This window comes from Protomyctophum parallelum (assembly GCF_964188405.1).
Source record: "Protomyctophum parallelum genome assembly, chromosome: 6".
Classification (NCBI taxonomy): domain Eukaryota; kingdom Metazoa; phylum Chordata; class Actinopteri; order Myctophiformes; family Myctophidae; genus Protomyctophum; species Protomyctophum parallelum.
The window spans coordinates 44003744-44021083 of NC_139701.1; the positions used below are offsets into that span (position 1 = coordinate 44003744).

The window sequence follows — 17340 nt, forward strand, 5'->3', positions numbered from 1 at the left end:
CCATGGGCTATAGCCCATACCGTACGGCATACTATAGCACGCCGTTTTTCATCATTTTTGAGGATTTGAAAAAAAATCAAAAATTAAAAAACATGGGTTATAGCCCATCGTTTTTTGAATTTTTGAAAAAAAAATGTAACCTCGTTTTTCATCATTTTTGAACATGGGCTACAGCCCCTGCCGTACGGCATACTATAGCACATGAAAAAAAACATGGGTTATAGCCCATCGTTTTTTTTTTTTTTTTTAACCTCGTTTTTCATCATTTTTGAACAAGACAGGCAGACAGACATACACATACAGTGTAACAATACTTATAGGTCACAATAGGTGGTTAGTCCGGTTTCTTTTTAGGCTGTTTGCTTTTTGTGGTTTTAAGTTACAGCTTGTAACCTTGGTCCCCTTCCATTTCCCCATTAAAGCAATCCAATCCCCAAAGAAGAAGAAGAGCGAGAAGAGGGAGTCTGAGAAGAGAGAGAGATGCTGATACATTTGAGTGCACTATAATGAACATTGAATTTTTTTTAATTGAAAATTGAAAAAATTAATCTGAATATTTGAAATAGTAGCCTTGTGTTGTTGATTTGGCCTTTATTGATTAATACACCGATTAACATATTTGAGAAATCCACTGGCACTGGCTCATGAATTATGAATTAAATAATTGTGGGTCAAATTAAAATGTATTTGTTACTGCCTGGCTGTCACTCTGAGGTGGGCGAGGCGCCTGCCAATCGGCCAAAAATAATGCCCCAAACAGTCAGTGTTTTCCCAGCGGTGCGCGCATGGGGCCCTTTGAAGCTTCAGTGCTCAGGGCCCCTCAGAGGTTAATCTGGCCCTGCGAATAATATCGCCATATAATACAAAAAAATACATATTTGATGCATTTATCATTATAAATACTATCCATGTCTATATAATTATGAATGTTTTTGGTCATTTTTCATTATAAATACTATGCATGTTGTGGAGTGTCTGTGTTCAATGAGCAGGCGGAACAGGGGATTGCAGCAGTTTCAAACGGCTTTTTATTGGTTTAGCAGTAAATCATACAGCAGGCAGGAGAAACCCCACATAGGTTCCGGATAATTATATTCCATACAATATTAGTTTCACAGGCGTCCTCGCCAGCCTGGAGAAGGATGAGAACAGAAGATTAGATTTCAACTCAGGTTTGTACAGTCTCTGATAGCTCGCTCCTCACTGGAGGGCTTTGGGTTTTAATAAACGATAAGAGTTGACGGCGATGCCTTGCTTCGTGACGTCATCGGTCTTTATCTTTAACTGTAGCGGGGGTTCAGCTCCGAGAGAGCACAAGCCGTCAAGCCGTTCCGGCGTATATAATGAGCGCCTGTTTGCCAGACAGGACTCAATGCAATATCAAGAATTATAGGTTTCTTTCCGACCTTATTATTTGTAGTTTCCACGTCACCGGCGGGGCTGCCTTCCTCCCGCAGCGCGATACGTGGAACTGGAACTCCTGTTCCTATATTTTATTTATACAGTCCGGTAGACTCTGTCCTTCGGACATTTCCTGGACCCTTCCTAAAAGCCTGTGACGAGAGTGACAGTTAAGACATGCAGAGCTAAACACATGAGTGTGTGTTCGGTGGAAGTGTGTGTCTCTTCTTACCGACCCATTCTGTCACTCAATGTGATTCAAGTTGAAAACCTATGAGTTAGTATATACGTCAAAGAAATGTTGGCTTGTTTGATATTCGAGAGAAAAAAAAGACGCAGTCCGCAACTACCAATATTTACAAGCAACTTTACAGAAAACAAGCCCAAATTCGCTTATGATAAGCAGACATGGCAACACTGAATAGCAGCGTGCTTGATGACGTCACCATCTCAGTTTGCTTCACAGAATCAACAAGAGGGTCAAACAAAAACAATATGTCTTTTTATTATTAGTAGGGTAACTGCGACCTCTGCTGGTCAAGGAGAGGAACAACACATTCAGGGTAATAACATGATAGATAGACTGGACACCTCATTTGAAAAATGTAAAAAAGTAAAAGAAAAAGTAAAGTAAAGTATACAATATGATTAGAACATGCTTAAACATTTGACAAGATATAATATTTCTACAATTGCTATAAATCCTGTAGGTCTATATCCAGTCATTTAAACCTGTAGGCCTATATCCAGTCATATTATAGTAACATGTAGGCCTATATCCAGTCATATTATAGTAGCATGTAGGCCTATATCCAGTCATATTATAGTAACCTATAGGCCTATATCCAGTCATATTATAGTAACTTGTAGGCCTATATCCAGTCATATTATAGTAACATGTAGGCCTATATCCAGTCATATTATAGTAACATGTAGGCCTATATCCAGTCATATTATAGTAACCTATAGGCCTATATCCAGTCATATTATAGTAACATGTAGGCCTATATCCAGTGGCCTATATGTAGCACATGGCTACAAAAGATATTCAGTTGTATCTCTTGTCTTAAGTCCAAGAACAGCAGGATTAGTTATGTCCCCAAGAGATGTTTTGTGTATCAATTGTGTTAAACGATTCAACAAGGTGACCAAGCCACAGGGCAAAACAATAACTTTTTGTGGGACTTCAAACAGTTTGCCTGCAGCCAAAAGGCAGAGTCTTGCTCAAAGCCCTAAAATAACAGAGGTCTGCAATTGAGCAATCAAGCCCATATCAATCATGCCCAAGAGGAATGGGTGAGGGGACACCTACCCCAGAGCAATCAACTCGTCAGGCTCCTACTTGGTCTCACCCCCCTCACCCCTGCCCACTTTGACAGGCTGGAATGGCTTAGGGTCGACGACAGAGCACAGCATCTTGCAATGGGTCTGGTCCACAAGATTCGATACACCACCAAGATACCCATGTACCTGTCTAGATACTTCCTTAATGTTAACAAAGTCCACACCCACAACACCATAGGAAGTGCAACGAACCATATACAACCCAGATTCGGCACAAACAAGGGACTAAATTATTTTCGCTCCTATGCCACCAAAATGTGGAACGCTATACCAACAGTCATTAAGACATGCGAATCCCCTGACTCCTTCAAAACCGCTCTCAAAGGGCACCTACGGACGGGACGGCTGCAATTCAAAACTGGCCTCCGTAGAATCTGAATCCCCCCCCACCACCCACCCCTTTTTCCCCTCACTGTATGTTTCTTTTCCCTTTTTACCTCCCTTTAATATGATGAATTCCTGCTCTGTTCTTTGACTATATAGAAGTGTCTATTTGTACGTCTCTAAATGTTATGATGGATAGAACAAGGTGGACCCTCTTGTAAACAAGTGTAATGCTTAATTGGGTCGTCCACTCACAGTTAACAGTCATTGTATTGAGTTTGTGCTTGAGATGTAGGCCTACTGTAATTCTGCAAACTCTTAATAAATATTTCAAACAAGCTGATTGGACACCTATCTCTGAAGTAGGCCCACACACAAAACCAAGCAAAGTAGCAAAGATTATTGCAGATCAGGACATGCTGTGCGACGTCCTTGTTGCGTTGTTTGAGCCAACCTCTGAGAGTACAGTGCTGCACGTGCAGTAGCACGTGCAGTAGTGTCAACACGTCGCCGGTGGTCATGTTGGGCAGGTGTTTCCGCTGCGCGAGCAGTAGCTTGTGCAGTAATAGCAGCACGTCGACGGCGCTCATGTTGGGCAGGTGTTTCCGCTGCGCGCTCGAGCAGTAGCTTGTGCAGTAGTAGCAGCACGTCGACGGCGCTCATGTTGGGCAGGTGTTTCCGCTGCGTGAGCAGTAGCTTGTGCAGTAGTAGCAGCTTGTCGACGGCGCTCATGTTGGGCAGGTGTTTCCGCTGCGTGAGCAGTAGCTTGTGCAGTAGTAGCAGCACGTCGACGGCTCTCATGTTGGGCAGGTGTTTCCGCTGCGCGAGCAGCAGCACGTGCAGTAGTAGCAGCACGTCGACGGCGCTCATGTTGGCCAGGTGTTTCAGCTGCGCGAGCAGTAGCTCTTGAAGTAGCTTCAGCATGTAGACGGCGGTGACGTTCGTCATGTTGTTGTGCGTTTGTCCTAGCACGCCTTTGCGTGTCAAGTGAAACAGTGTTTGGGGTTGTTGTGGGGTTATTATTATTATTTTTTTTTTTTGTGCTGAACTTGGTTTTCCGCTTTGGTATAGTTTGTGTATGTGGGGCACGGGGAGGAGCAGTAGCACTGGCGGTGGATGTGTTAGGGTCGCCTTTGAAGTCAGCAGGTTCTAGAGAGAAAGAGAAAGTCATTGGATGGCGGCCTGAATTGTGGAAGAGTGAAGCAGACATGTGCACAGCAGTGTAAAGGACAGCACACAGTGTGTGTGTGTGTGCGCCGCCAAATTGTATAGGCCACTGTTTGTTGTGGCCGCCAAATTGTATACGCCACTGTTTGTTGTGTTGCGGCGGTAGCTAGAGGAAGCATGCCAGTGGGGTAACAGTGAGAACGGTGGCCTGTGATGCAGGTGTCGCTAAGGGGCGGATGTGTGTGAGGGTGCGAGGTTGCGCGTTTAAGTCGGCGTTGTAATACACTAATAAAGTAATTTGTAATTTGTAAAATGGGAAAAAGGGCTTCGTTAAGACCTCCATATTATTATGGTCAATACCTGTGTGAAAAGTGGGAGTGATTGGTGCAGGCAGTCCTCAGTGCTCAGCGTGCTCAGCTAATCAATTCTTCACAAATGTCATTCCAGCCACATCACTTTTGGCATCTTCACTTTTCTGTCCTCACTTTCAGCCAATCAAATCATCGCTATGGGGTGATCAGCCAATCAAATCATCATATCTGTGTTCAAACAGACACGGCTGGGCATAGGAGGGCTTGCGCCCCTCAACAAAAGATCAATATCATCAATAACAACATCATTAAAGGAAAAAAACACTATGTACAGAGTGGGAGGGTGATCATTCCCTCTCCCTTGGGCCTGCTGAAAGGTGGATTTTCAGGACTGTTTTAAAAGAGGGAGGGGGTCATGGCATTTCAGGTCTGGGTGGCCTTGCTGTAGAAGGATAATTTATCCATATTTGGTTTGAAATATAGGAGCAGTATAATAATCGATAATATTTGTCTTATCTATCGACCTCTCTACGAACATATAGCTGTTTAATCTGATCCTCCCAGTGAGCTCATGTATAGTGGAAACTCTTTTACTCCCATGGTGTGAATGCAATGGTGTCTTAGCAAGTGAACAGAGTCATTTAAACTTTTGTCACACTGTTTACACGCTGTGGACACGCTGCTGGTGATTCTTCAGTGAACCTGACCGACTGAAGCTCTTGTTACAATGTTTACATTGGAAAGGTTTTTCGCCAGTGTGGATACGCTGGTGATTCTTCAGGTCACATGACTGACTGAAACTCTTGTTACAATGTTTACAGTGGAAAGGTTTTTCTCCAGTGTGGACACGCTGGTGTATTGTCAGAACACCCGACTGCTTGAAACTTTTGTCACAATGTTGACAATGGAAAGGTTTTTCTCCAGTGTGGACACGCTGGTGATTCTTCAGGGAGCATGACACACTGAAACTCTTGTCACAATGTTTACATTGGAATGGTTTTTCTCCAGTGTGGACATGCTGGTGTCTCTTCAGGTGAGCTGAAATACTGAAACTCTTGTTACAATGTTTACAGTGGAAAGGTTTTTCTCCAGTGTGGACATACTGGTGTGTCTTCAGGTGACATGACTTACTGAAACTCTTGTTACAATGTTTACAGTGGAACGTCTTAGTAATCCGTTGATGACTGTACGGTCTCAATTCGTCAGTGTCTCCTTGTTTCTGGCTGGTTACAGAGCTGGTGATTTGCTGACAGGCTGCTGAGGTGATCTGTCCATTCCTCAGCATTTGGCAGTAGAGGTCATTGTGACTCCTCCTGACGTGTCTTTGCAGGAAGACCTGAGATGTGTAGGAGTTTGAACACCCTGTACAGGAGAAGGACTGAGTCTGGGGAGACTGGGACCTCACTCCTGAGAGAGAGAGAGAGAGAGAGAGAGAGAGAGAGAGAGAGATTTATTTTCTATTCATCATGTTTCTAATATTTTCATTCATGCCAAATTCCCAGTGTTCCCACTGTTGCGTGTGGCCATGACATCACTCACTCACTCGATCATTGTCTGTGCCTAATCCCCATTGTCTCTCCACTCAGACTGGCACACCTGCAGCAGGCTCCCCAATTATCACATGCCACAGTTCTCTACTATACAAGCCAGTCCAACTCAGTGTGCAGTCAGACACAGACAACAGCTCCAATCCAACCATAATCCTTTAGTTAGCCTTTTCTTTCTGTTAGCTTTATTAATTGTTATTTCAGTTTGGCCTGGAGATGGCCGGCAGTCAAACTTTTTGTAGCATTTCGTTTAGAAACTGTCTTTTTGTTTTGTTTGGGGGGGGGGGGGGGGGGCTTAGTACCTAACTTTAACAATGAATTGTGCTTGACTCATTGTTTTGTTATTTCTTATGTTGAGGTCTCCAATTTGAGCCAGTTATTCTGTCATAATTTGTTTGGAGAGCGTAACACCCACACATGTAGTTCTTGTGCCTGTGTTTAAAACATACTGACTGACCTCCACTGGTCTCCTCCCAATCATCACTGTCTTCAGTGACTTCAGTGTCGTATTCAAGTTCAACTTCAACTTCAGAGCAGTGGGAAGAAATATCTTCATCGCTATCTTCACATTTCACTGCAAATAATGTCAACGTTGACCCAAAAGGTTTATCTTCCTCCTGTTTTTCTTTAAGCTCATCCTGTTCCTCTATAATGTGTGGAGGCCCTGGGTCCTCCTGGAGCAGTATGGGGTTCCACTCCTGTTCAGGAGAAACCTCCTCTTTACACACAACCATGTGCAGGATGTCTAGGAGCAGAAACATAACATGATGGTCAACACTGGATTCCTAAAATGTAAATCCATTATTCTCCCATGTTCCATGTAGGCCTACAAAATGAGCTATTAAATATCAAGATAAGATTGACTAAACCGTTACTGGTACAATTTATTACTGTTTTGAAAGTAAGCTAAATACAAAAAATAAATACAAATACAAATTTATTTAAATATATTTAGTTACTTTAACTCAAATGAACAATGGTGTTACAGCAAATGTTTTATTTGAATCATGAAATTCTGAAACAATTTTAAAACATGATACATGATATACAACACACCTGAGCTCTGATCTGGTAGTAAATGAGTGCATGACATTATGAAACAGAAGCACTTCTGACAATGCTTGAAATGTGGACAATCTACTGTAGGTAAAATATTTCCATGGCGTAGCTCTGTACGTCTGTAAATGGGTCTGTAAACTACTGTAGCCATCAAATCTCACAAACTACTGTAGCGATGAAATATCACAAACTACTGTAGTGATCAGTGCCAGATCTTGTTCACGGTGCCAGACGGCCCAGCAATAAGTATTGTCCACACCTGATATAAATTGCGTCACACATAATGATAAGGACTCCTTGGGACAAAACCGTTTTAAGGTCACCCACACCAATGCAACTCATTGAAACTCAATTAGTTGCATTGGTGTGGTTGACCTTAAAACTGTCTTGTCCCGTCTCGACCCTTTGGTGTGGTTTGGGCGCCAAGCCTTCAAATAGGCCTACAGTTGTTAACTGTATCTAACCATTTAACCATTTTGTCACTATAAATTAGTCACTTTGAAGTGAACGTGATTCTGCCGTTCTATTTTTGTGAAGCCTCTGTAACGTTGATAAATATTTAAATAAATAGTTGGGTTTAGATTGGTAATTCATAATAACAGTGATTGACTAAAAGGAACATTTCATGTTTGCCAAAATAATGCATTTTACCAATAACCTTAGCCCAATTATTTGTTAAAAATAACAAATAGTAACTTACTTTCCATTATTATTGGTTCAAAAGGATAAAATATAAAAGATTGTGATGAATAAAAAGCATAATTCAGCCATTTATGCAATAGTAATCCAGAGGCTCATTGTCAAATTATGTTTATTGATTTATTTGTGACTTTGTACTTTATTCAGTTGCAGTATTCAGCTTTGTTAAAGTATGGTTTTGTCAATTGTGTTAATCAGAAGCCATTATACCCAGGGGGCAAAGGGGGGGGGGGGGGGGGTTGACCTGCATTTGTCATAACATACAAAGTTGTCCACCAGAAATACTATCTATGACCCAGTAGGATTACAACCTATATGGACAACTCGGTCAATTTTGTTGCGAAGATTTCTACCATGATTGTTGACTGTTTTGGCAAACACAAGCAATATTAATCCATTGGCTAAGATTCATGGCACAGAAGGGACATATATTCTTGAGCTTGCATATTGTCAAAATGGCTGCAAACATGAAAAATAAAAAGAGACATTACATTTCCTGTCAGATCCTATATTACCCATGGGGGGCAAACCACCCCTTTTTTGGATACCTGCATTTGCCATAACATCAAAGGTTGTCCACCAGAAATATCTATGACCCAATAGAATCACAACCTATATGGACACACCGGTCAATTTATTTTCTGGAAATCCAATATGGCCGCCACAATATTAGCCCCCATTAGCCTATAGAGCACCGAAGTCCTGACGTAACTCGCTCATCCCGACGATTCCCCTGGTTCACGGAAGTAGTTTCTCTATGGAGAATAACATGGGGTGATCTTAATATCGTCTACTATAAGCGTTGTGGTCCAAAAATAAACAAGCTGTCTCGGCGTTATTGTCAGGGAGGTGTCTCTGTATCGTTTGCAACAGTCAGTCACTCATATATGATACAGTCTGCTTCTAGCGAAAATCTAACTAATTCAGCAGCAGTAACATTAGCGTTTTCTCTCAGTCAGTTGATTCTTCATATCCATGTGAGTGAAGCGGCCGGGATGACATGTTTATTTTTCAAACACAGTTCTTATATGAATCAATCTAAAACTCCTCCTATGGTGATTTCAATGCAACTAAACAAATACATGAACCTGGGGACTGACGCCCTCTACTGAAAGTGACGTCAGACTTCGGTGCTCTATAATGCGGGTGAATAGGGCAACATTTTTAACTGAGAGATATTTCCACGAAACTTCACAGGTTGATCAATGATTATGAATACCATATTTTTTTGTATTGGAAGTTTCCATGATATATAATATGGCCACCACAATACTAGCACCCAGAAATTTGGTTTGGCTCTAAATTCTGAAAGATGAGCTAGAAATACAAACTCATGGTTTCCAACCACGAGAGATATATAAATATTTTAGACATAATTTCCCTCAATTAAGTATATTATTGTTCTGGGGTGTTTCTTTGCAGATAGACATCCCTCTGGCTGTATTTTGGTTTTGTTCTACTGTTTGTTGGCATTTCCTCTGTTTATGTTGACAATCATCCCAGGCAGGGACGTGCATCACCAAGCCGGACATCCCTTCCTTCACTGAGTCTGGATGGTCTCTCAGTGACGGGAATGCAGTCCCCTGTCCATCTGCAGAGCCAGCCTGGCCTATGTCAATGCACAAGACAATATCATGTAGCTGTATCAAAGGCTGCTAGAAAATCTGTTCATGTGCCAGGGACTGGAGACAAGATGCAGCAGGAGCTTCATTCCATTCCTGACTGGGAATGGCTCAGATGCATCACCATTCTCTTGGACTCTGGCTGGCATCCTGTCATGAAAGGCCTCAATGAGAGAGATCAATGTCCCTGGACAGCCAAACTTGCCAGGGATGTGCCATAGGCCCTCACAAGTCACGATTGCTGTGTGAAAGGCCTTGGTGAGGTCGACCAACACCATAGAGACCCTTCTGCTATCTGCACTTTTCTTGCAGCTGGCAAATGGAAAAGATCATGTCACAGGTACCTCTGCCTCCGTGGAAACCACATTGGGATCCAGGGACAACATTCTCAGCATGGCTGATTAGCCGGTTGAGGATGATTCTTGCTAAGATCTTTCCTGCGATGTTCAGGAGGGCTATACCGTGATGGTTAGGGAACTGCCCATAGATCCGAAGTCCCGTTAGTCCGAACATGCACTGCTCCCGTGCTTGCGGTTAGGTTTAGGTTAGGGTTAGAGATAGGGATAGTAATTTCGGAACAATGAACCTTCTGACTAATGACACGGCACCGATGGTTATCGCAGTATGCCCTGTCCCCTTTCCTCTTGTAAACATGCACTATGGATGTGTCCTTGAAGTCTCTGGAAGTCCTCTTCCAGATTACCTGGTACAGGTGCCAAGCCTCCATTCTTGTAGATGTCTGCGGGCAACCCATCACCTCCTGGTGCCTTTCCAGAAGTGGTTTGTTGGAGTGCTTTCACTGTCTCTGCACTGGTGGGGGGGGTCAGCTAGATCAGCTTTGATTGGCAGCTAGGGTATCTTCGGAAATTGAGGACTCTGTTTAAAGGTGTAGTGAAATGAAAAAGACGTTTTTCACACTTTTAGACCATATCCGTGGTCATTATATGGGCATACCTAACAATGGATGCCAAAAAAATGTGAACATTCTCATTTCTGTGTGTTTTTATATCAAAGGTCCATAAAAACGATTGCATTATTTATTTATTAAAACGAAAACGTGCTGCGTGATGACGTGTAGAGATACACATCGATAAAAGCCAATAACAATGAAGCTCACCCGTTTAATTCCCCATATTTGCGCATCCGTCCATCACAGGTGCTACTGATTACAGAATACTCTGTATAATACTTTATTTCCATTCGAGATAACATCCAGACAGTGTATTACTCGCTTTCAACTTAATCATCACGCTAGAATATGTATCTGAAAACATTATATGGTAGAAATAAGCCACATAACAGTAAACTGGTTGTGCTGGCCGACCATATGATTTATAAACAAACAACACCACGCTGTTGCGTATAGCATAGCTACCGTCCCTAGCTACCGTCCCATCGCCTGAAGGGATGCGACGCTCTGATTGGTTCAGAAGCTTCAGACCGGTGTTTCATGTTGAAACACCATTTTCATGTTGTTCACCATTTCCGTTTCACTACACCTTTAAGACCTCACTGAAGTGCTCTTCCCAGCATGCTAGGATGTCACTCTTGTCAGTGAGCACTGAGCAGGACTCTTGTCAAAGGAGGGGACTGGAGTTGAGCCAGTGGTTTTGGGCCCATAAAGAGCACACAGAATGATGATGCATCTGAGCCATTCCCAGTCAGGAATGGAATGAAGCTCCTGCTGCATTTTGTCTCCAGTCCCTGGTACATGAACAGATTTTCTGGCAGCTATATGATATTTTCTTGTTCATTGACATAGGCCAGGCTGGCTCTGTAGATGTACAGGGGACTGCATTCCCGTCACTGAGAGACCATCCAGACTCAGTGAAGGAAGGGATGTCCGGCTTGGCGATGCACGTCCCTGCCAGGGATGATTGTCAACATAAACGGAGGAAATGCAAACAAACAGTAGAACAAAACCAAAATACAGCCAGAGGGATGTCTTTCTGCAAAGAAACACCCCAGAACAATAATATATTTCGTGGTTAGAAAGTCTGGTTGCTTCTATTGTGGTGGCCATATTGGATATCATGGAAACTTCCAATAATAAAATTATGGTATTCATATCATTGATCAACCTGTGACATTTCATGGAAATATCCCTCAGTTAAGGCTAATGGGGACTAACATTGTGGCGGCCATATTGGATTTCCATCAAAATAATTGACCGGTGTGTCCATATAGGTTGTGATTCTATAGGGTCATAGATATTTCTGGTGGACAACCTTTGATGTTATGGCAAATGCAGGTATCCAATAAAGGGTTGGTTTGCCCACCTGGGCAATAGGAACTGACAGGAAATGTAATGTCTCTTTTCTTTTTCATGTTTGCAGCCATTTTGACAATATGCAAGCTCAAGAATATATGTTCCTTCTGTGCCATGAATATTAGCCAATGGATTAATATTGCTTGTGTTTGCCAAAACAGTCAACAATCATGGTAGAAATCATGGTAAAGCACTATTTCCGGTAGCCACCATCTTGTAAATATGCACAATAAGGGTCCAGACACACCCAATAATAAAAATAGGTATTCCATTGAGTCTCTCATGGTCAGAAACCATGAAATACACACCATCTCAGAAGTTAGAGCCAAAACCAATGTCCTTGGTGCTAATATTGTGGCGGCCATATTGTGGCGGCCATATTGGATTTCATGGAAACTTGCAATACAAAAAAAATCATATCATTGATCAACCTGAGAAGTTTCGTGGAAATATCTCTCCGTTTAAAATTGTGCCCTATTCACCCCCCATTATAACTAATAAGGGCTAATATTGGGCTTTTTTGTCCATATTGGCTTTGAGTGCCAATTCTCCCATTATAGAAAAATAAAGAAATTGTAATTATATTATGCATGTAATGCGCATGTCATCACCTGTACACCAGATTAGAGGAATTTTCAAAATATGGATAAAAAAAAAAAAAAAAAAAAAAAAAAAAAAAAAAAAAAATCCCAAGGGAGCACGTCTTGTCGTCCGTGGCATCCGTTCCATAATTGGCAATTAGACGTCTTGTCGTTTATGGCTCTTAAACTGTTTTAATAAGTCAATTTTTTCTTTTCATTTAAAGATTATTTTTTTTGTGTTTTTATTAAGGTTTTTCAAAATAAGACAGACAGATACAAAAAAAAGACAAAAAAAAAGAAAGAAAAGAACAGGGCATGATTTCATTCTAAATGAGTCAATACATTACATTACACTGCTAGATTGTGTAGAGTGGAGGACATAAACTAAATGCTGAGGTTCAATGTGACATTTGCGCAAGGTGATCTAGAAATGGCTGCCATATAACATCAAACTTATTTGAGTTGTCCATCATGTCATAGCGAATTTTCTCCATATGCAATATACAAGTAAGTTCCGTTAACCAGGTCTTGAAATGAGGTACTTCATCCGATTTCCAGAGTCTTAAAATTATTTTCTTTGCAATTACCATGCCATACATCATTGTATTTTGTACAGAGACATTGTGATTTGACAGTATTTGAGAAGAACAAAAAAGTGCGGTCTCTGGGTCAGGCTCAGCAAACACACATCTATACACATCTGAAAACCATTTGAATATATCACACCAAAATGTATACAATTTTGGGCATGTCCAGAAGAGGTGGGATCAGGGTACCTTCTGCCATTCCGCATAGTGGGGATGTAGTTGGGAATATCCTGTGTAATTTAGTTTTTGAGTAATGGAGTCTATGCATAACTTTAAATTGTATTAATTGATGTTGAGTGTTAACAGAACAAGACCGAATTCTACGAAGACCCTCCTCCCAGACATCATCCCCAATCTGCAAACCTAGTTCTTCCTCCCAAGCATTTTTCATGTGTATGCGGCCCGCGACGTCGTCTTCTGCGGCCCGCCTGCCTCAAGCAAAAAAACAAAAAAGGGAAGTTCCCAGATTCAAACGAGTGATTAAACATTCTCAGAAGAAGTGGGGCTATCTTATCACAATATTTTTTATAAAATTCAATACCAAAGCCATCTGGACCTGCAGCTTTACCATTGTGAAGTGATTTTATGGTTTCTAGGATCTCTTGGAGGGTAATCTTAAGGCATATTCATAGTCTGGATATTCGGTGGTGAGGTGACCACCGCTCCGGTGGTGAGCTGACCACCGGAGCTGAAATAACGTTGAGCGGTGGTGAGTAAAAACAGAGCGAAGGGCTGGAGCGGTGGCGGTGGTTTGCTCTTCACCGCGGCGCGTGAGTCATGTTGTAGTTCAGTGGTCACCTAACCACCGGAAATCCAGACTATGTATGAGCCTTCAGAGTTTAAATAATCTCGAGCATCCTCACTGAATTTTGGTAGTGTCAAGTTTCTCAGCCAATTACTAATATTCCTTTTTGCTTTTGACGTGTATAATTGTTCATAAAACTCTCTAAAAGTGTCATTTATACGCTTCGGCTCAATAATAATTATATATATTTTTTTACTTGATTGTATGTATAGCTCTACTTGCTTGTAAACCTCTAAGCTGTCGGGCCAATAATTTATGAGGCTTATCCCCCAGTTCAAAATGATTCTGTCTAATCTTATATAGTTGTTCAGTAATTTGAGTGGAAAGAATAGTATTGTATTCGTATTTTGATGTCAGAATATTTTGTAAAATAGACACATCAGCAGAGTCTCTGTAATTGATTTCCAACTGTGATAGTTCTATTTCAATTTCTGAGAGGCGTATTCGCCTTTTCTTTCTTATAAATGATTCAAATGAAATAATGTGGCCTCTCATGACAGCTTTGAAGGTTTCCCACAAAGTGGAGTCTGTAACAGCTAGATTATCATTGATTTCCAAGAAATCTGAGATACTATCAGCCATATGTTGACAAAAAGATGTATCAGAGAGTAATGATGAGTGAAAACGCCAGTTAAATTGTTGTTTTTTAAAGTTGAGGTCAAGAACAAGGGAGACTGGGGAGTGGTCAGAAATTAAAATGTTGTGGTATTTTGATGAAATTACATTGAGTATTCTCGATCTTCAGGATGCCCCAGTCTCCAAATATCTACTAGGTTCATAGATGTCATTAAGTTATTTAGAACCAATGAAGAGGTGGAGGAGTGGCTAGTCTGGGACGATTTGTCCAGGTAATTATCAAGAGTTGTATTATAATCACCTCCAATTAGGACATGCGTGTCATTAATGTCCGGTATTAAATTCAATATTTTACGGAAAAAACCTGGGTCGTCAAAATTTGGATCATAAACATTAAGAAGAGTAACGTGAAATGAGTTAATAAAACCAGTAACCATAATATATCTGCCATTTGGATCACTGATAGTAGAATATGTTTAAATGGGACAGTGTTACGTATCAGAATAGCCACTCCCCTGGCTTTACTAGAGAATGTAGATTGAAAAATCTGATTAGCCCAGCTGCATCTAAGGAGGTACGATTTCATAGGAGTAATGTGTGTTTCTTGTAAATATGCAATATCCGCAGACAAAGATTTTAAATGAGAAAACACTTTAGCTCGTTTGAGTACCTGACCCAGACCATGTACATTCCAACTGATAAAGTTAATGCCTCCACTTTGCAAAGGGTTAGGACGACCCATATTGATTGACAACAGTGTACATACAAAGAGCCCTGTTCAAAAAATAAAATAAAAAATAAACAAAAAACATTAACCCCCCGCCCCCCATCCCAAATAAAGTGAGAGCAAAAGCCCTTCATATTCACTTAGGGGTTGCCGAGCCATATAGGAGTACTCCTTTTACTCTGCACGTGTCTTGAATTAAGAAAAATAAACTGCCCCCCCCCCACCCCAACCAAACACGAATTAGTATACTCAGAGTATAAAAAAGTAAAAAAAAAAAAACAGAAAAAAAGACCGACCGCAAAACATAAGCAAAGGGTCTACATGGCAGCTTCCATGCCCCCCCCCCCCCCTTTTTTTCTTTTCTTCAATTAATTAGTTTAAGAGGCTTCCATGTTTCCTTTTCTTTTTTTAATTTTTTTAATTATTATTATTATTATTCCCCCCCCCCCTAATCATTGGTTATTATTGTATTAGTAATTAAAGTAAATAGGAATATACAGGGTATACATAAATATACAGTACATTGCCATAGTGATGTTCCTAATGATGGTACATGGGGATTGTAGAGATATCAAAGTGAAGAAAATAAAGTTGCAGATGGTCATGGTCATTTATATAGAAAGAAAGACTTGTAGGAAAAAATTAATGTAGGATATGGTGGACTATTCTGTAGTGAAAGCATGTGTACACTTTTTGAAGGAAGAGAGGAGAGGGAGAGTGTACCCGTGTCCGAGCGCACGTGTGGACGCACACGCGAGCGTGCGCACGCATGTACGGACGCACGCGCCCCCGGGCCCACGCACATCCCCGTCCCGAGCGTCTCAACCCTCAGTATCAATGGCAGTAGAACAAAGAAGAACCGGCATGTCATACTATGTTGCCTTGTAATCATATCAAAAAAGTTAATAAAAAATAAAACATAGCAAAACATAACACATGCCTGTCGTTAAAGAATAGAAGAACCCATCGTTAGAGTGGGCTATAAAGTTTTGTCCTGTCTTCAAAGGTTATCAGGAAGATTTAAACAATATAGTCTGTCGAAACGTGGGTAGCGGTGGAGTCGTGAAACAAAAAAAAACTAAAAACAGATCGTCGTCTGGACGGCTCATTGACAGCTGATTGTTAGCCTCCGTCGGCTAGCAGTGGTTATTGTCATAGACCGTAATAAGTCCATATTGTCAACGAAATTGACCGAGTTGTCCATATAGGTTGTGATCCTATGGGGTCATAGATATTATTTCTGGTGGACAACTTTGTATGTTATGACAAATGCAGGTTTCCTCAAAAAAGGGTGGTTTGCCCCCTGGATATTAGCTCTGATCCATAGCTCTAATGCCGTTGCATTTAGAACTATGTTACCGATGACTTCCGGGGCTCGCACAACTGCAGACCAGCGCCTCTCTCGTCTGTAGCGTAAATAAAAATAACTTTGTACCTACTCACCAATACAAAGACGGCTTGTGTAATTAGAAAGCCTACTTTCCTTAGTGGACGCTAGAGACCTGCGGATGAGCTTTTTTGTCACCCGAATCCGCGCATATTTATAATGCGACTTTTATCCGACCGCATTAATTAATTAATCCAATTTATATATCCGCAACCACCCGCATTCCGCTGTAGGGAAGCACTGTGTATAGCCAATCTACAAGCTCACAACGCGTCGCTGGATTATTAAATAAAGGAAGAGCACATGAAACTTACTGAGGTGTGGGTGGTCTTCATGTTCCTGTGTAACAGAAATGTCTTCAGGTTCCTGTTTAATAGAAATGTCTTCAGGTCCCTGATTAATAGAAATGTCCATGGCTGAGTCTGGAGAGTTCATCTTCACGTGCAGTCTGGACCCAACACACTGATCTGAAATCAAGTGAATAAGGAAGGACTTTGATAACTGGACACCTAGTGGTGTTAGCCCAACTCTCCAACATGTGAATCTTGAGATTATGGAATTCATGCATTAGGGTATAAATCACACTTAACTTTACACAAGGAACAATGGTGTGTAAAGTGAATAACGTGAAAGTATCCATTCTGTTTTTAACGTTCTAAATTGTAACGGTTCACAAGTAAGCATGATTTACCAACAATCATTAAGACATGTGGATCCCTAGAATCCTTCAAAACCGTTCTCAAACAGCACTCACGGGCGTCTGATTTTAAACTGGCCTGTGGAAAAAGTCCCCCCCCCCCCTATTTTTCCACACTGCTCAATTAATTACTTTTTTATTTCACAAATTTATATTTTTTAAAGAATATAATTTTTCACAATGATGCTCTTTATTTTGTCTTGCTATGAACACCCTCTATTGCCGCTCCCTAAAAGT

At 41.2% G+C, this 17340-nt stretch overlaps 1 protein-coding gene across 1 annotated transcript; it reads right to left on the reverse strand.

Annotated features, from left to right (window-relative positions):
* Positions 1 to 1112: 1112 nt before the first annotated feature.
* Positions 1113 to 16856, reverse strand: LOC310860007 (uncharacterized protein; the record flags this gene model as incomplete). Its single annotated transcript, XM_083766770.1, has 7 exons — positions 16721 to 16856; positions 6796 to 6839; positions 6552 to 6621; positions 5679 to 5954; positions 4064 to 4218; positions 3645 to 3957; positions 1113 to 1132 (listed from the first exon to the last, which is right to left on the reverse strand). The coding sequence occupies exons 1-7, from the start codon at positions 16839 to 16841 to the stop codon at positions 1113 to 1115; spliced, it is 999 nt and encodes a 332-aa protein (XP_083622896.1). The 5' UTR covers positions 16842 to 16856.
* Positions 16857 to 17340: the final 484 nt, after the last annotated feature.